Below are 20,453 nucleotides of genomic sequence, written 5' to 3'. Positions count from 1 at the left end.
ATCAGAGTAATGACATATTTCCTGATAGATTATTATGATTCTCTAACAATGTTATCTTCTAGAGAGAGTCTGACTGACTCTGAGTTAACCGGCGTAGATTAGGCGCCAAGCTCATGAAGGGGGTTGGCCGTAGATGTCCGGTCGATGCTTGAACTGAACCGTTGTAAGTTGAAAGCTTTGTATTTTAGAGAAGGGAGGAGTTGAGCCCCTGAGGTTTGAATGGCCTTTGAGCAGACCGAGTTTATGCTGCTGATTCAACACCTGCTTGGATAATATATCCAGTCAAACTTTATGTCAAGGGTTCATCTTGTACTTGGCGTCTATACTTGAACATAGAGTCCGGTCCAACCAAGCGATGTGCCTAGCGTGTCCAATCAACCCTTTGGTCCGATCGGCTAGAACTCTTGGTAGTGACACTGGACTTATTTTGGCATGACACCGATATGACCCGAGAGTTGACTCCTTCTTGACTTTGACTGCTACATCAACTAACTTTCTTGACATCAAACCCTATTTCAAGGATCCCACCTTACTAGCCGTATCAGTGGACATTCAAGATTTTCAAGGCCAAGTTATTGCTTTACACAAACCAATTCATTTAAATATCTTTTGACTTAACTTGAGTCTTCTCCTTGATTTGTGTCATTTGCATCATTTATGTTCTCATCTTTTTTAGCTTATTGTGTTAGTGTGTGCACTTATGTGCCAAGACACTCCTTATGTATTTTTTGGATAATTATTTAATAAAGGCAAGAATTTATCATTAATTATTAACTTTTCTGTACGTACATGATTAATGATAAAGTCCTACAGATTAATCGGTATATTAATCTGAAAATAATCCTTGATCGGATAGATATCTAGAGGAGATATGGATATCTAGATCAACGCTGAGTATGACTAGGTCGAAATAGACCAGAGGGATGGATATCCAAGTTGTACTTGGGGGTGCCTTGAGTTTAGAAATACACTGGACACGACCCGGTCAAGAGGAGACTACATATTAAGCATTATTGGTTATTCCTCTTATGAACGAGCGTAACTGATCTTTTGACTTGAGAGCTTCATTTATTCTATGCATGGAGTTATGTGCTTTGACGCCGTTAAAAACAGTCTTTAATCGGATTGTGATTAATATGGTAGTTGGGTGTATGACAAAGCATAGAGAGAATAGTGTTGAGTCAATAGAGGATTCATCGTTCTCTTGGATTAGGAGTTAACATTCTGGCCGCTTGATAGAGATATTAGGGACTCAAAATCCATGGTCATGGGAGGAATGATTTATCATTCAAGAGGAGTCTATTATATCTTGGAAATCAAGTAAAACAATTAATTTGGTAATGATACATAATGTATCGAATTAATTGGGATGTGGGCTTAGATGAAGAGATTGAATTACACAGTAATCAGTTTATAGTTTATGACTGATATTAATTTTATCGCGTTGGGTGGCTAAAAACTGTTACTAGCGGTTACCTTAGTCTGTGTATGGATTTACACTGCCTTCGTGTATAAAACCTAGAGGGTCGCACGCATAGCACGTAGACATGAACAATGGTATCGGAAGCTAGTCGAGATCAAGATCAAATATGGATTTATTTGATACAAAGAAAAGAGAATTCGAATAGCCATAATCATGATGATTAATGGAGAATTTGAAGAGTCATCATAATGATAATTAATGAATAATTTGAAGAGTTATCATAATGAACGTTATAAATGAAGAATTTATGGAACCTATAACTCTTCATCTTCCTAATTAATGAAGATCATAAATGATGAATTTATTGAGAACTTAATTCTTCGTATTTCTTGGAAGCTATAAGTAGTCATCCTCGGAAAGATGCAAACTAGAGAAGGATTTTATTCTCTCCGAGTTTCCCTCGTCAACTTCTTCTTCGTTCGAAAGAGATCGTAGTGCTTCCAAGGCTTTGTCGATCCAAGAGACTAGCACCTAACGGATCGTGTCAAGTTCATGATCTAATGCGCGTGGATACCGCTAGAGGAGTCATACGTGGGGCTTTTATCTGTCTGTGATATTATTCACACCTATCGAGGACTCGAGGTATATTTTATATTTATGTAAAGTTATATGTACCACGAAAAATTCATAATTCAATATATATATCTTCCGCTGCACTCCGAACCCAACATATTGCTCATCTCTCCTCCATATCAATGATATCATCATCTATAACAAAAGGTCTAGAGTATACACAAGTAGATTCGTCAAATACCATCTTGAATGATTCGTCAGCCTCAAATGTTCCCTTATTGTAGACACAATAAGCTATACTTGTTAAGGAGTATCCCAAACAAGATATCATCATCAACCTTAGAAGAAAGCTCTCTGAAATGATTCTTGGTACTAAGATCATATACAATGTAACCAAATACCTTAATGCATTTAATTGTAAGTTTCTTTTCATACCAAAGTTCAATCTTTTAGGTTCAATTAGACTCGAATAACTACTAAAGTTAAGGAGGGGCCAATTTACGTACCTTCTCTAATACTGAAAAATATTTTTGCACTTTCTCTTAAAACCAATCTACCTACTTGGGATTATTAGGAGCTGCAATATGATTTTTCTCTCACTAGATTATTAGATGGAGATTTGAATTATCCTAAAATTATGAGTTAATTTTTGTAGGTAAGTATATATTCTAAACAAAATTGACAGTTTATTATTTGACAAACAATTGAATTATGTATAAAATAATATTATATATATGTTTAGAAAGACAATGCTCATAGTAACTAAAACTCCTTGATGACAATATCTAACAATCCTTGAAGATGAAGAATCTACTAAAAGCTTTAGGAACCACCATGTCTCTCTTTTCTCTATTTACAGTAATCGAATAGGTGATTAAAAGTAATTTTTTGTTTCCAATGATCGCACTTGCCACCGCCAAAACATATATATATTTAACATTCAATTGGGCGGCATCTATGCTATACCCTTATGCAATTGTGAGAAGAACAAGTATCCACAAGCACCAAATGCCCGTAATAATCTTTAAGATTGATCCAACTTTTAATTTATTCAAGTCTTTCTAGGGTATGACACAACAAACTTTAAGGACATGATTGATATGACCCTCAAACTCGTAAACTATGCTTATCTAGACAAATCATATTTTGGGAACAAATCTCCTTCTCCAAATGGTGTTACAAAGCAATCCTCTTAATTATATAAAGCTCTCTTCTTACTCATTCATGGATGAGAATCTCAATGAATATTCAAGCTGTCTGTCTTGATGGTAATCTTAACACTAAAATTAGAAGGTATTGAATTCACAATATTCTTGCTAACCTTTCTTCACATCTCTATGATTATTAATGTTGTAAGTTGTCTAATTCTTTATCTATATTTGAGCGTACAAACTCTCAACATGGTGCAACAAATCCACAAAGACATCAAGTAATCCAAGAATGACTTGACACTCAACAAAAAACTAATACTAGGGACTTTGTTCCTCTTTCACTAGATAAATCTATTATTGATAGTAAAAGAGCTTTTAAATTAAAAATAATATGGTTCTATAAAGAGGCTTTATGCAAGAATATGATATTAATTATGGAGAAAATTTTTTATCCTATTGCACGGGTGACTTATATCACCCCACCGTATGATGAGATTTTTGACAGACTGATTTGTCCCGTCATGAGTTAGCCCATTTGAAAGCACTACTCCTCAAGCATGGTTGAAAAAGTTATGCATTACTATTCATTATGGATTTTGACAAAGCTAACATGATTCAACGCTATCAACATGATTCAAGCATGGTTGGAAAAGTTATGCGTTACTACTCTTCATTATGGATTTTGACTTCATTATGGATTTTGACAAAGCCAACATGATTCAACACTACCCACATGATTCAACACTGTTTATCAAAATTCATCACAAGGGAGAATACTTCTCTTTTGTATTGATGACAAAGTCATTACTTACAGTGACTCTTAGGGAATCACCTATACCAAGTAATACTTACACAACATCTTTGAGATAAAGAGGCGTTCCTTGGCAGTCAAGCAGATGATGTTATCCTTCACATTTGCTCATTCTCATACAAATTAGAACCTTCAACTAATGGTGAACAGCAACACGTGTTTATCAATTTTACTAGCAAAAACAACACTTGTTACCATTGCATCAAGGTAGTTTTGAATACAAATAATGATTACAATACTTTGTGGAAGTCTAATAAGGTATAATAATGTATAAGGAATAGAAAAGGAAACAAAAAAAGAACAAAGAACAAAGGAGAGGAAATAGAAAAAAATTCCGTTTTAGGTAGGAGGATCCACATGACCACATCTATTATGTAAAAAAATAAAAATAAAAAGGTCAGCATGAGATTAGACCCGACTATCAATTGGATCTGAACCAGACCTAACTCAGATTCATAATCAGGTCAATTAGTCGATTATTTATTGACCTAGTTAAATGGGTTAAAATCGTAATTGGTCTGTCCTTAAATGGGTCGATTACGATTCTAACATCTTTTTAATTATAAATTGACAATTTAAACTGCCGATTCAAATATTTATTTTATTTTATTTATTACCTAATCTGTGCTACCATTTAAAATAATAATAATTATTTTTTGAATGATTGAGATTATTTAATTATTTTATCAATGGGAAGAAATTTATCTCGAGAGCAAGGAAATAGCCACTCCTAATGTAAATCTTGATGATATTCAATTTAACAATGATGAGAATAATTTTTGACAGGTGAGACATAAGGAAAAATTGAAACTTCTAAAATTTGGGATATTTTAACTTTAAAATCATCTATTTTTATTAAATATTTTTAAAAAATCATTCTTCCATACAAACAAATACATGTACACTATAAGTATAGTCTTATAAATTTTAATCAGGTGACAATTATGAGTGATTGAAGTGACCTATCGAAATAAAGCATTGGACTGAATTTGGGTCACACGTTTTCAAATATAATTGTCCAAATTTTTATCAACTAATGGAGGTGCCAATTCTAATTTATTTAAATATTCTAATATTAAATTAAATGAATCATTAGATAAATTTATTTTTTTTAAAGAACATCTTTCATTTAGTTTTAAATCTAAATGTACATTTAAAACTTTTTATCAAGAATTATTCAACTCAATTGCTAAATGTATTATCTAAACTACACTCACTCATGCAATTAAAAAATTAGTGAGATAGAAAAAAAATTATTGAAGAATTTAGTAAATTAAGTAATAAAATATCTTTATATTCTAATATTTAAAGTGGTCATTGGGAAATTTATTCTTATATGAGTGTGATTTATTATTAAATTGACAACTCTTGCCCATTCAAAAATATTTATTAGCATATCAAGAATATATCTCAATTATTATGCTTAATTTTAGAAAATATGAATTAATTTTTAAAATATTTTTAATATAATTTGATAATTTAGTTATAATACTAAAATATTAACTAAATTAAATTTATATGTCAACCTGCTATTAATGATTTATTTATGTATTATATTCGATGTATTCACGTTTTAAATTTATGCATTCAAGTAAGGCTGTAAACACGCCAAACCGAACCAAGCTTTGGAGTATTCAAGTTTGTTTGATAAGGTAACTGAGTCAAGCCAAGTCGAACCTAAAATGATCTAAGTTTTTGAAATAATTATTCAAGTTTAGCTTGATTTATTTTTTATGAGTTTTAGCTTGGTTCAAGCTTGGCTTGAGCTTGTTCGTTTAGATGTTATCGAGCTCTTGATTCAAGTTTGACTTGAGCTTGTTCATTTAAATGTTATTGAGCTCTTGATTCAAGCTTGGTTTAAGCTTTGATCGTTTAGATGTTATCAAACTTTCAATTTAAACTTATTTGAGTGTTTGAAATTTTTACTTGTTTGATTAGTTATTGAGCTTGAAAATTTAAACTTACTCGTTCATTTTAAAAGTTTTTTTTATTTATTTAACATGTTGATAAAAAATTTAATAATGAACATGATTCACAAACATTATTTAATGTTGTTCATGAATATTGTTCACAAACGTTGTGCACAAATATTATTCATGAGCGTTGTTTACAAACATTAACGGGCTGAACACATATATGTTCAAGCTTATTTGTTATATTTTACGAGTTGTTTAAGCCTATTTATTTAATTAATCTTGTATATATTGAACGAACATAAACAAGCTCTTACCAAGCTGAACACCAAGTTTTTTCATAAACGGTTGGTTTATTTACAATCCTACGTCCAAGATGAATTAAAAAATTTAAAAAAATAAATTAAACCAATTAAAATTATTATTTCTTATTTATGATCATATCCTAATATAATAAAACAATGAGATCAATTTTATAAAATTAATAAAATGACACCTAACAAAATTTCTCGTAATGTACCTATTGATACAAAGAGCATCATAATCGAATCTATATTTTAATGTTGTCAAAGGTTCAAGTTAAGTCTTATTGTTATTTGATGAATTAATCAAGTGTGCAAGATACTCAACTTGGAAAGTCCTAATAGGTCAGTTGGACCCAATACTAGGTAAAAAAAGTCTTAGTAGATTGTGGAACCAGACAAGAAGTCCAGATGGGTTAAATTGGCATGACATCTTACAGGTGGACTCGATAGATCTGGAGGACCCGATATCGAGTAAAGTAAAAGCCTTGGCAGCTGATTTGATGCTGAGCGGTTAAGTCCAAATAGGTTTAGACTACTCAATGTTTGGCAAGTAAGTTGAGGTAAATTATTGGAGGTAGTGAAGTGAGGTCATGTTTCATTAGGGACAAACCTTAGGTACTGATCTGACTAAAAAAATTAATGGAGGTTTCTAAATTGAGATCAGGACAATCAGTACTGTCTTATTCATGCATATATATCTCTATTCTAACTCTGTTTTACAGGGTAAATATTATTTTTATTTACTAACACTATTTTATAGAAAAAGATATTTTTCGATGGAACAAAGGTGTTCAGTCGACGGATCCATGGAACATTGAAATAGTGAGATTCAAAAATACCAAAGGAATTTTCGATTCAGTCGACGGATAAAGGTGATCAGTCAACGAATCATGGTTTAGTTGACACATAAAGGTGATTAGTCGATGGATCAATTTATTTTTAGAATTAAACAAGATTTGAATCAGAGTACAAATGACAAAAAGATGTTTAGTTGACGAAAAGATCTTGATCTGTTTACGGAACAACAAGATTTCCGCAATCGAATGGATTAGATCACCACAAACAAGGAAGGAACATCAGATCCATCAACAGATAGAAGGATCAGTTGACGGATAGGTTCAGTCAACAAAACCTCTTATCAGTCGACGGAATGAGACCTATAAAAGAAGTCTTTAAGCTTCAAGCTTGATAAAACTTTGGCTTTTCAATTTTCTACTGCGCTCATTCTCTGCTCATGCAAGCTGTGACTACTATGACATCGGGAGGCTTCCAAAAACCTACACTTCTTATTCATTTGTTGTTGGTATACTTTATTTTACTTGCATATTGTACTCATTGTAATATCATTTGATCATTTAATGAATTGCCCAACAAAGGCAATCAACGATGATAGGCCTTGGAGTAGGAGTCGTCAAAAGTTCTGAATCAAGTAAAAAAATATATTTGTATTTTATCTTTATCTTTCTTAAGTTTATTCCGTAGCGTACTCAAGTTTTAATGAAAGAAAAGAAAAGTTTTAAAAGCATCGAGATTCATCCCCCTCTCTCGATCTCTTATGATGCAACAATTGATATCAGAGCGAGACTACTTTAACAAGACTTAACAGTCTTTCTAGCAATTTTTTTCTTTTCTTTAGACAATTTTTTTATTGTTATTCTTTATCTCGTACTACAAATCCCAAGACGAAGTCTTAGAAATCTTAGTCAATTTTTTTTCTATACCAGAATGGCAAACTTTCACCAAGAAGTCTACAACACCGTTCGTCCATCCCTCTTCAATGGAGAAGATTTTAGCTATTAGAAGAGAAGGATGAAATGCTTTTTTAAGTCTGACATCGACATATGGTTTAGCATCAAAAAGGGGTCAAACCACCAAACAAAAATGGAGAACCACTCGATCCAGAAGATTGAGATCAAAAAATGAAGAAGAAGGTTCAAATCAACTTTAAAGCCATGAACACCCTCTAGTGTGGTCTAACAAAGGAAGAGCTTAACTGATTCAACTATGGGATCGACTAGTCAAGCTGCACGAAGGAACCGATGACTTAAGGGTAACAAAAAGAGATCTTCTTTTAAATCAATTGTTTAATATTTAAATGTTACATGAAAAATTGCAACTCAACTACACACAAGAATAAAAGACATAATCAACGGACTCCACCTCATCTGTCACCATCTAGAAAACTGAGACGTAATAAGGTATGCGCTAAACTCCTTCCCTTGAAATGCACTATGGACATCGATGATAGATGCCTATAAAATTTCGAAGGATCTTTTTATTATAAAGTTAGATGAATTATTTTATAGATTGGAATTACATGAGCAAATTAACACTAGCTAGACCGAGAAGGATATAACCTTGTATGCAGGTCAAAACAAGATCAAGGAAGCTAAGTCCAAGTCAAAGCCCAAACAAGAACCTAAGAGTGAGTCAGATTCAGATTCAAACAATGAAGAAGAAATAGTAAACATGGTAAGAAGAATGTTTACTAAAAATAAGTTCAACAGAAAGAATCCAAGAAAGTACATGCAAGGCATTTACTTGTACTACCATGTGACAATGTATCTAGGTTTCATATGCTGTCATAAGGGGAGAGATGATGTTCATTTACCAGGCAGGGACTCCCTTACGGTATGATAATTTATTGGTATTAGAGTCACAGGTTTATGAGGTCTATTTCCTGTGTTTTGAATTTTATGATTTGTTTTCTCGATGTGACTTTTTGAGTTTTGTGACTAGGCAACAACAAGACATTTCCAATCTATAGGAGGTAAGGTTGTATAATTGTTGTTATATATATATATCTGATAGTACTTGTCCTGTTGTCGGTAACAGGTATGCAACAATTATTACCTTGATGGAGATGTCACCCTTGTACTTTTTCAATAAGTCCAGAAGAACTCAAGCCCAATACCCTCTATAACTTAATAGGCCAAGATCAGACAATATAGTCTCTCTTGCTATAATAAAAAGAAAGTACAATGGGATCAAATAAGATGTTATCCCAAATAAACATCTCCTTCATCACATAACTAACCTCAAACACACAAAATTGAAACGACAAGGAGAATGAGAAATCCAAATAATTTGAAGCAACACAAAAGGAAGGAGAGTTAGAAACAAGGTGTTTATTGTCGCTTCATTAATTCGGTGCAACAAGTTCCCCTACTCCAAATCCTAGGTCTACTTCGATGGAGAGACAACAAGGAAAGAAGAAGAGGGAATTACTTGCGAGAGGTGACCACAACTGTGTATTAGTCCAAATCAGAAGGGGAGGAAGGGTTGTAGTTTCGGCGTCGGGTGTATGCTTCTTGAGGTTAACTCCTTCCAACCTTCTTAGTATTTACAGTAGCTTCAATAACTCGGCGCAACAAGTTCCCCAGCTCTAAACCCTAGATTTGCTTCGGTGAAGAGACGACAGGGAAGGAATGGTTTTGGCATCAAGGAAAGAGACTGTAGGGTTTCAGTGTCGGGTGAAGAGGATGACAACTTTCATTTTTTTTTTTGTGATTACTTATTTTTTCGCACAAGTGTCACAATTTTTTCCGCAAGTTTTAAGGTGGGAAAAAAAATACAATGGTTATAAATTCATTAACAACATGTTATAACTGTTGTCTTATTTGTTGGATATTGGGGCCTTAAATGGACCAAAACGATTTAGAGGAAGGAAGCCATCAATTGTTGAAAGTCGTAATTGACTTCAAAATTGAAATCTACGATTCGCGTAGATAGATTTAGACTATTAATTTGCTCAAAACCGATTAAGGGTGAATGAGAAATTAATGTTTAAAGTCAGCCCAAAATAACATTTATTATTCATTAATAAAGTGCATGGGAGAATAGTCCCACATCGGAAATTCTCGATGTGTATTCTCTACTTATTAATAAAGATGTGCTAATGGAGTTAACGCAAAAATAAAAGGACAGGTTACCCCTTAGCCCAGGGCGAGCAGGTGCTCGCACCTGTGAGCCCCCCCACCCGCCACGTGCGCAATGGGCGCTTTGTAGGCGCACTTTGCACTTCGCACGTACGCATCGTCGCGAGGAGAGGCTCGTACCTGACGTGGCAGTACCTATGCGGCACCCTCGTGGGCAAAGGGAGATGACTGGACAGTTGACTTAGGGAATGGATGGCTACCGTTGATCAACGTTGATCAAATAGGTATGATGGATCGCTTGTGATGCGATCTAGAGCGTTGGATCGCAAAGAGTAACGATCTGACGGCTTGGGATGAGACTTGATCTAAGATGGAAAAATCACTCAATTCACTCAATCCTCTCTTCTCTTCCTCAAGCATTCATCTCATCTTGTGCATTCAAGAGTCCAAGAAGTCTACTAGAAGGTTCGCTGGTCTCGGAAGTCGGAGTGCTACGATTCCGAGACGTTCGTCGTCGTTGTATCTTGAGAACGAATTGCAACAATCCGTTAAGCACCGTAGCGGAGCAATATCGTTTACGGAGATAGTGTCGAACACTAGCATCGACGATCAGTTTGCATACTCCAGAAGCTACTCGGGGATCAACATTATTATCACAATTACAATGGTTTATGCACCGTTGTTCCAAGCATTGTGAAAATATTTTCTTTTACAACGACTCTTTAATTGTTGTTACAACGATTCTTTTGGGGTAACAGTTGCATCAAAGACAATGATTTTATAAAAAAAAACCATTGTCTTTTGTCAAATTTACAATAGTTTTTCCTAAAATAATTGTTTTAATGGTGTTATCTCTAAGCAGATTTGTTGTACTGAGCAGAGGCAAGAACAGAAGGAGCAACTTGCTTCTTTTGAGCGGACTAGGCTTCTTCTATGTTAATGTACTGGGTGGCTTGTCGAAGCAGATGATCGAAGCCCCTTGGAGGCTTCTTAATGAGGGATCAGAAGAAATCACTATTGGTGAGTCCTTGGGAGAAGACGCTCACTAGAATCTTCAGGGTAGCCGAAGGTACGTCCATGACCACCTCGTTGAACTTTTTAATGTAGTCTCTCAGTGTCTCTTTGGGCCCTTGTTTGAGAGAGAACATGCTCAATGTCATCTTATGGTAGCGGCAACTGCGGGCGAAATGATGAAGGAATACCTTACAGAAATCCTTGAAGCAGTAGATGGACTCAGTCGGGAGCCGGTTGAACCATCTCTATGCCAAGCCATAGAGGGTGGTGAGGAACATGTTGGAGTGTATACTAAAAGCCTAGCTTTTGTAAACATTTATGTTTGAAATAAAAGAATCACATTGATCAAATGTCTATATTTATTTGTTAAATATAGTTGTTCAATTAATTTATAAAGTAGATAACATGGTGTGTGGTGTCACACACAGAAGATCATGTTATCAGCTCTTTATAAATTATAAACAGTTGCTCATGACTAAGATGGAAAGGAACAAACCATTGGTATAGTCGTAGTGTAATTAGGTATTAATTTATCTTGACTAATAAATTACACTAATACACTCTAAGTGTATTGAGTAGGACCATTTTAGGTAAGTTCTTTTTATACTGACTTAATAAAAGAACTAGACCTTAGTTATTATGGAAGTGTGTACTCTTAATCCTAATATAATAACAAGCATATATATTTAGTATTTATTTCTTTAACTTATCAAAGGGTGAGATTTAGCTTGATAAATCAATAGGCCCGATAAGTTGGGAAATGATATTATTTATAGTGTGTATTATTGATTATAGAAGGAAACTGTGTCCTAGTAATTTAGGTTGAGAATGGCCCCAAGAGGAGCTCATAAGGATTGTCATGTTAAACCCTGCAGGTGGACTTAGTCCGACATGATAATGAGGTTGAGTGGTACTACTCTTGGACTTAGATATTAATTAAGTGAGTTGTCAGTAACTTACTTAATTAGTGGGCATTCGTTATCTTAAACACAGGGAGACTAACACACTCATGATAAGAATGAGCCCACAATGTAATTTAGGATTGATGCGGTAGTGCAACAATAACTCTCTAGTGGAATGAGTTATTGTTGATGAACTTGAGTTGTGTGTTCGGGGCGAACACGGGATACTCAAGTTTATCGGAATGCCAAAACCAATTTATTCTCTAGGTCCATGTCGTAGCCTCATTAAAATCTCAAGTCCATCCAAATAAAAGTCCTTCTTGGTGTCTAAGAAAGGAGACCGACCTATGCTTGGTGACCAGCAATGGTCGGCCACCATCTCCTTAAGAGGGTCGACCCTCTTGCTTGGTGACCGGCCATAATAAAAGTAGGGGCCGGCCATAATAAATTCAAATAGGAGGGGTGTTTTGAATTTTTAAAATCTTCTCTTTGTAGAAAACTATAAGTTTTAAAAGAGATATTTTAATTTTAAAAACTTTTCTTATTTGAATTAGGCCACATGGTTTAATAGAGAGTTTTAAAAGTTTCCTTTTTTAACCATCCTCATGGTTTTAGAAAAAAGGAAGAGAAGTTTTAAAATTAAAATTTTCAATTCATGTTAAAAAAGGAAAATTTTTAAGAAAAGTTTAAAATTTTAAAACATGGTTTTAATTTTTAAAATTTTTCTTTTTAACATCCACTTTAGGAAAGAGAGCTTGTAAAATTTTATAAGAGGATTTCTTCTTGTAAAATTTTATAAAAAAAAATATTATTCCTTCCTATAAGTGGCCAACCACCTTTGCTTGGTGCCCAAACAAGGGGCCGACCAAATCATCATCCAATCAATCCATGATTTGGTGATTGATTCAATCAAGAGGAAAGAAAAGGAAAAATAAAAATGGAAAAGGAAAAATAAGAGGAAGATTTTAATTTTTGTAAAAATTCTTCCTTTTTTTGCCTTGGGCAAGTAATATAAAAGAAGGGGCGAGGAGGCCTTATGAGACGACAACTCTTATTCTCTTGGTGGAGACTCTCTTGGTGGCCGACCTCTCTCTCCTTCTCTTCTTCCTTTGCTCTATTTTCTTTTGTGGTGGTGGTGGCTAAAAGTTTGAGAAGGAGGAGGAGTTTTGGGGTGGTGTTCATCTTGGAGGATCGTCACCCACACGACATCCAAGGCGAGGCGAGGAATACGATAGAAGATTTTGAGATCATTAGCTTGCAAAGAAAAGGTATAACTAGTAATTTTTTTCCGCATCATGCTAGTTATTTTTCTTTGTTAGAATTCCAAACACAAGAGGCATTAGATCTAGTTTTTCAAATTAGTAATTCATATTTGTGTTTTTCTTTGTTTTTCGAATTTGTGATTCAATTGTTCTTTTTTGTTAAACCTAGAGTTATATAAGGAAATTAAATATTAACTTTCCTTAAAAAGCTTTGTCTAGGAAGTGGTGGTTGCTCCCATATCCAAAAAGGTCTTGTGCCTCGCCATGTTTAACCTGGAAGCCAATTTTGGAAATTAATATTTAATTGAATTTATAACATAGGTGGATTTGGATCAATAGTGTTAAGTTCCGCTTGCGATCCAAGTCTAAACCATTAAGAACAGATAAGTTAATTTTGGAATCAATAATGTTAAATTTCGTTTGCGATTCCTAATTTAACTTCTAAAGAACACAATAGGTTATTTAGGAAAGGTTCGACACTTGTACAAAATTTTTGTACAGTGGAACCGGTACGATCTTCCTAGGACTAACCAACAGAACACTCGATACTTGACTCCGTCTGTATACTGATGGAGGATAGTTGTATTTTTAAATTTGAGCAGGTGGTCCTCGGGGTCTGTCGCTTCGCCATATTCTTCTATCGACAGGGGTTGGAAATGACTCGGCAATTTATCGTCCAAGATTCCTTAGGAGAATGACACACTCACCCACTTGGGGGGAGCTACTAGCCATTGGAGCTTTACCTTTTCATAGAAGATAATCCTTGGGGCTTTTTCGCTCGGCCCATGTTATCAAGGGGTGTACAAAATAATGCCCGTTGATATGCAATCACCGATGGAGGTACGGATGAAAGGCTTGTCGGATGCGTAGGTGCTTGAGGGAAGGTGACAGTGGGAGGTTGAATCAGTTGGAACCTGGTCAGGCCTTACACTCGAGTCCCACATTCGACCTGACCAGTCATAGATATAGTTGAGTTCTTGGGAAGAGGACACTTGGTCGCTGCTTGTTGTTGTTGCACTAATCTGGCCGCTTGGGCGGCTATTAACAGTTCTTGATCTTCTTGCAACAAAGTGACTATAGTGAGTTGTCTAGCTTTATCCATCTTCTTGTCTCAGATTCAGGTAGAAGTTTTCATAGACGATGTCAAATTGAATCCTGTCTAGGTGGGAAGAAGATAGTGCACTGGGTAGGTGACTCTGATGTTGACTATGTTAAGACTCTAAGATGGAAAAAAATGACTCCAAACAGTCCTGTGTGTCAAAAAGAATGTCAGTAACCTAGCTAGGGAAGGAGTCCCCGACGTAAGCACTCTGACGCTTAAGTTAGTGATCGGGTCAAATAGAATGAACAGTGGCTATGATTATGTAGAATTGCGTAGTATCACATATTTACATATGTAGATGGAGACCCCCTTTTATAGTGTGCGTAGAATTACTGTTTGTTTATCTACGAATCCCATGCGTAGAATTACTGTTTGTTTATCTACGAATCCCAAAGCATTTTCAGAAAATGACATACCATAAAAATGCTCTAACACCTTTCCCCAAATAGATCTACATTCTCTGTGTTTAGCAGTATGGAAGCTTTTAATGTACAGTTTGCCTAGGGAATATTCTCTATCATTCGTGACATAAAATATCAAAAAGGAATGTGAAACTGTTGAGCCAAGGAGACCTTAATATGCTTAGATGACCAATCGATCGAGTCTCTTCTGTAATCCGATCGATTATCGCCTAGAATAGTAGCACGACCGGATTTTAGGAATGTTGTAGGGGACTCGACTTTTGTTCGACCTCTTTGCTTGGCCAAAGAATTTGGTCGAAACAAGTGACCAACATGCTGAATCAAACTATAGATTCGATCCGCTAAACCACTTAGCTGGAATAGTTGATCATGTTATCCCCCAGTGATGAAAAAGACTTGAGTCTGGAAAATACTGACTCAACTGGGGACTTCACCTATACTAAAGGACTCGAGATCCGACTAACCCAAGGGTTCGGTCAGGCTAACCTTTCAGCTGAAAGATTTAACCTTGCTAATCCCGAGTATTGACATTTTTTTAAATTTTGACTGCCATGTTAATCAGTCTATTGAATTTTACCTTGACTTCGAGGGCCCACATCCTTAGCCGTATCAGTTGACATTTGTATCCATGATCCATTTTTCATTTTTCATTCCTATAAAATTAGTAGCAGCGAAAACATCAACATTAAAATTCTCTTCTACCACACAAACTTTAGCATAAATTAAATTCTTCTTCTTCTCCTAATGTTTTTACTTCTAGTCATCTTTTATTATGATTTATAGTAATGGTAAGTCAAGCTCATGTGTCTATATTTGATAATGCTCTTCTTTTTGTTGTCATGTACTTTCCTCTTCAATCTACCACTCAATCAAAATTTCTCGAGTCTTAATTAGGTTTCCCTTTTATCTCGTAATCAATTTGGCCTTTAGAAGTGAAGTCATCTTCAGCTTCTTAAAAGACAATGTCTTCTTACCATAAAGCATACTTTTACTAAAATGCTTATATGATTATCATACGTACAGTTGACAAAAACACAAAAACAAACAAGAAGCCAAAATGACAAACTTCACCATCAAGAGGTGAATCTGAAGATAAAATGGAAGATTCCTTCGGCATATTTGTATTGTTTATTAGGACCTTCTAACTTTGACACCAAGACAAAAAATATGAGTGAAAAAATAAATAAATAAATATTATTTGTATACTACCAAATCATATAAAATTATGTCAAAGCAAATAAATTAGTATTAAATTATTTAATTAAGTTATATAGGATTTTATCTTAATTAAGTTATATCCTATTTTAGGATATAAGGACTTTGAATGGTAGCCGACCTTTGAAAATTGAAAGGCAAGAGGCTCATCCGTAAACGCTTTAATTAAAATTGGTTGCATAATTTTTAGGCGTAAATTTGTGGTGATCGAGTGTATTTGGCCTAAACGAACCACATATAATATATTTTTCCAAGTAAAACAAATCTCATATAAAAGATAATATTTAAGAAGGTAATAAACAAATAAATACATGGCCCATAAAATTAATTGTTTACAGAATCCCACACGTCTCGGCATTCTGATCTCAATCAAAGAGATATCAATCTCACTTTGACACATTCCATATATAACAGCCAAGATTTGCATCCCCTTGTCATAATATACGTGCATGTCCTCATCCCATCGGGGCTTCGTTCATGAACAACTCTGAAACTCATCACTTTGACAGACAGGCTTCGAGATCCTATCCACAAGTTGTATGTAAGTTCTTGCTCGACTTACTCGTATGTAACTAAAAATATTTAGAAATCCGTTTTCACGCTTTCTGTCAAAGATTTTTGCGGCCTTCCTTCTCTTTCAATGAAGACATGGTGAAGACATGGTATATTTCTTCATGGAATATGACGGGATTCTTCACCGCACACCACATTGCAGTATAAATAGTGGGACGAGCATGAACCTTCATATGACCAAACTGATACTTCGTTTTTGTTTTTGCCTTCTTCAATCTCCATGTCTCCGCCATTTGGGAGAAGCTACAGCTTTTCCAGTGACTTGCTTCCGTCTCTGGGAGAGAATATTAACCAGCCGATGAAGCTAAGGAGGTTCATAGTATCGCCCTTTGATTCTCGTTACAGGTGAGGAACTCGCTCTTGCTAGCTAGATCTTCTATCTAAAACGTTCGTCGTTGGACCTGCCGTCCGATGGACTGATAAGTATACTCTGCGTGTCCACAGAGCTTGGCAGGTGTTCCTGACCCTACTCGCCGTTTATTCTGCTTGGATCTGCCCATTCGAACTAGCATTCACGAGGCATTTGTCGGCGAAGCTTTTCTGGGTCGAGATCATCCTCAACAGTTTTTTCGCGATCGATATAGTACTCACCTTCTTCGTCGCATACCTTGACCTTGACCGGAGATCGGACGTCTTGATCGATGATCCGAAGAGAATCGCAGTCAGGTAAGTCTCTGTGTGTGTGTATATATATATATATAGAGAGAGAGCGCTTGCTCAGCTAGCGATCCAGGCTTTTCTGGGTCGAGATCATCCTTAACTGTTTTTTCGCGATCGATATAGTTTTCACCTTCTTCGTCGCATACCTTGACCGGAGATCGGACGTCTTGATCGACGATCCGAAGAGAATCTCAGTCAGGTCAGTCCGCATATATAGCTTGTTAATTGTTATAGACACCTGGATCAGAGACGCAGGCTCCTGGATTGAATCCGCGCTGCATTTTCTTTTTTAAGTCCACATCTTTTCTAAGAAATTTTATACCCATTAGTTTCCAAAATTTTTAATTTTAAACGCTGTGACTTTATTGGGAAAAAAAAATTTTCTTATTCACTCAAATTCATTATAAATTTATAACCCAACTTTTAAATTTTAAAATTTTAAAACTTAAATATATATAATACACCTTAAAAAAAATAAAACAAAAATAATCCAGGTGCCCGGAAATATATACACAGCCTTCTTGCTGACTGAGCCAGAGACCTTGCAGATATCTATCCTCCTGGTTCATCTTGGATATCTTGTCGACGGCTCCATTTGGAGCGATCTTCCTCTTCCGAGGCGAGGGCAATGGTCTCAGTTTCACAACGCTGAACATGCTGCGACTGTGGCGGCTCCGCTCGGTCAATTCTCTCTTTTCGGGGTCTGCTACCTGACCAGCGTCTTCAAGTTGAATGAACAATGAAATGGTTTAACTCTTCGTGCCAATTAATTTCTTTCCTTAGGCTTGAGAAGGACATCAGGTTCAGCTACTTCTGGACTCGATGCACAAAGCTTTTGTTAGTAAGCCTTCGATCCTCCACTTACTTTACGTGTCCAAACAAATTAAACCTGCAGGTGGTGAATAACAGTGTGGTCACACTAGTTGCTTAATTGGCTTCAGGTACAGCTCTTCGCCGTGCACTACGCTGGATGCATCAAGTATCTCATTGCCGATCGGTACCCTAATCCAAGCTTTAGATCTGAAAATCTATGGGTTAGATATGTAACTGCAATTCACCGTTCCTTTACACCGATGCCAACGACCGGTTATGGTGACTTGCATGCTGAAAACACCAGAGAAATGGTATTCGACATCTTCTACGTGTTGTTTAACTTGGGGCTGGCAGCTTACCTTATGGGAAACATTACGAACCTCGTCGTCCATGGAACCAGCCGCACCCGACACTTCGTATGTGCTGTTCCTCTTTTCTCATCGACAGTTATTGAGTAGTCACTGTCCTCTATTCATCATCATCATCATCATCTTCTTCTTCTTCTTCTTCTACTTGTGACAATATAATGATTTGATGCGACAGAGGGACACGATTGAGGCAGCTTCAGAATTCACAGCAAGAAATCATCTGCCGAAGCGCATCAAGGACCAAATGCTCTCCCACATATGCTTGAGATTCAAGACGCAGTGGCTGAAGCTGCAAGACCCCTTGAATGATCTTCCCAAGGGCATTCGTTCCAGAATAGCGTATGAGCGCTTCTTTCCGATTTTAAGACAAACTTACCTTTTTCGTGGAGTTTCCTTGAACTTCCTTAATCAACTGGTACATACCACGGGTATATCTGAACTTGGCGTCGAGCTAATCCTCAACGACAGGAGCTGATATTTCTGTATCACTTTCTTGAAATAAATAGGTAACAGAGACGCAGGCCGAGTATTTCCCGCCACGGGTAGATGTGATGCTACAAAACGAGGCGCCAACAGATCTGTACATCATAGTAACAGGAGCTGTGGTAATGAAAAAACCAGTTGCTTTCGTCTGATAATCATCTCCTGAATATCTGATCACTTGTTTTGATCACAGAACTTGAGATCAACTGTTGATGGGACTGAACAAGTATGTTATTACTTTTATTCAGGCCAAGATTTTCATACTAGAACATGCATGTCTCTTATATTATGTGTGTGTGTGTGTTTTCAATAGGTTCATGGAAGGCTGGGAGCAAGGGAAGTGTTCGGGGAGATGTGGGCCTTATGCGGCAGCCCACAACCATTTACTGCACAGACCGTCGAACCAACACTAGTATTAAGGTTGAGCAGCACCACAGTGATGAACTTGATTAAGGAGAATGTCGAAGATGCAAATACGGTTATGAACAATCTTTTAGAGATATTCATACATCTGCATCTTTGATCGATGCCTTGTTTGTGTCATAATTTTTAGCTCAGATATTAGATCGAGGTTCTATTTGTGCTCATGCTTAGTAGCTATTTCAGAGATGTACATTTGGAATAAAATCACAACTGTGGATGCCTAAAAATTCATTAATGCTGTGACATATATATGAGTCTTTCTGCACAATTCAAAAATATTTATTAATATATGGAGAATATATCTCAATCATTATGTTTAAGCGTAGAAAATATGGATTATCTTTTAAAATATTTTTAATATCATTTAATAATATTAGTTATAATACTGAAGTATTAACAAACTATTGATGATTTATTATTTATTTTTTATATTCAGTATATATTATGCTTTAAATTTATGTATTTAAGATTAATTTTAAAATTTAAAAAAATAAATTAAATCAATTAAAATTATTATTTTTTATTTATGGTCAGATCCTAATATACTGAAACAATAAATAGATTTTATAAAATTAATAAAATGATAATTAAAAAAATTTCTCATAATTTACCAACACGTTATAATTAACATATAAACTATTATGAAATTAATTTAAATTTAGAGAATTATTATATTTATGTTTTATAAAATAATAATAATACTAATGTATATTTATTTTCACACCAATTAAGTATATGTAGCATTTACAAAATTTTAAAAATATTTAATAATATAATTGAATAACTATTCGGTATTTATTATCATACTTCTCATTTTAGTTATAATAAATTTGTGTAATATAACTTTAATTTTAAATTAATATATTATTGTTGATGTTGGGAGCATAATATTCAACACAGAGTTTTGATGTATAACTAAGGTTAAAGTTATGTTAGTTGTAATCTAACAAGTTCTGGTGTACATGTGCATGTTACTTGACAAGTGGTAAAGTTCTAGTTGAGAGTCAGGCAGTGACTATGTCCTAGTGAAACTAAGCAACTGAAAACTTGATTGGGTATCAGACATTATTAGATAAGTGTTGGTTGGAACCAAGAAAGAAAGTTCTAGATATGAGCTAGGTAAATCAAGTAAAGTGAAGTCAGCTAGGAGCTGAAAGCTTGA

General features: G+C 35.2%; 1 protein-coding gene across 1 annotated transcript; it reads left to right on the top strand.

The window, feature by feature from the left end:
- The first annotated feature begins 14,078 nt into the window (after positions 1–14,078).
- Positions 14,079–19,391, top strand: LOC122055065 (potassium channel KAT1-like). Its single transcript, XM_042616463.1, has 10 exons — positions 14,079–14,098; positions 16,794–16,889; positions 16,989–17,210; positions 17,753–17,905; positions 17,988–18,045; positions 18,146–18,433; positions 18,561–18,800; positions 18,892–18,990; positions 19,062–19,094; positions 19,182–19,391. The coding sequence occupies exons 1-10, from the start codon at positions 14,079–14,081 to the stop codon at positions 19,389–19,391; spliced, it is 1,419 nt and encodes a 472-aa protein (XP_042472397.1).
- The last annotated feature ends 1,062 nt before the right edge of the window (positions 19,392–20,453 follow it).

Source organism: Zingiber officinale, chromosome 3B, assembly GCF_018446385.1.
Source record: "Zingiber officinale cultivar Zhangliang chromosome 3B, Zo_v1.1, whole genome shotgun sequence".
Taxonomy (NCBI): Eukaryota; Viridiplantae; Streptophyta; class Magnoliopsida; order Zingiberales; family Zingiberaceae; genus Zingiber; species Zingiber officinale.
This window is presented reverse-complemented; position numbering and strand designations above follow the sequence as displayed.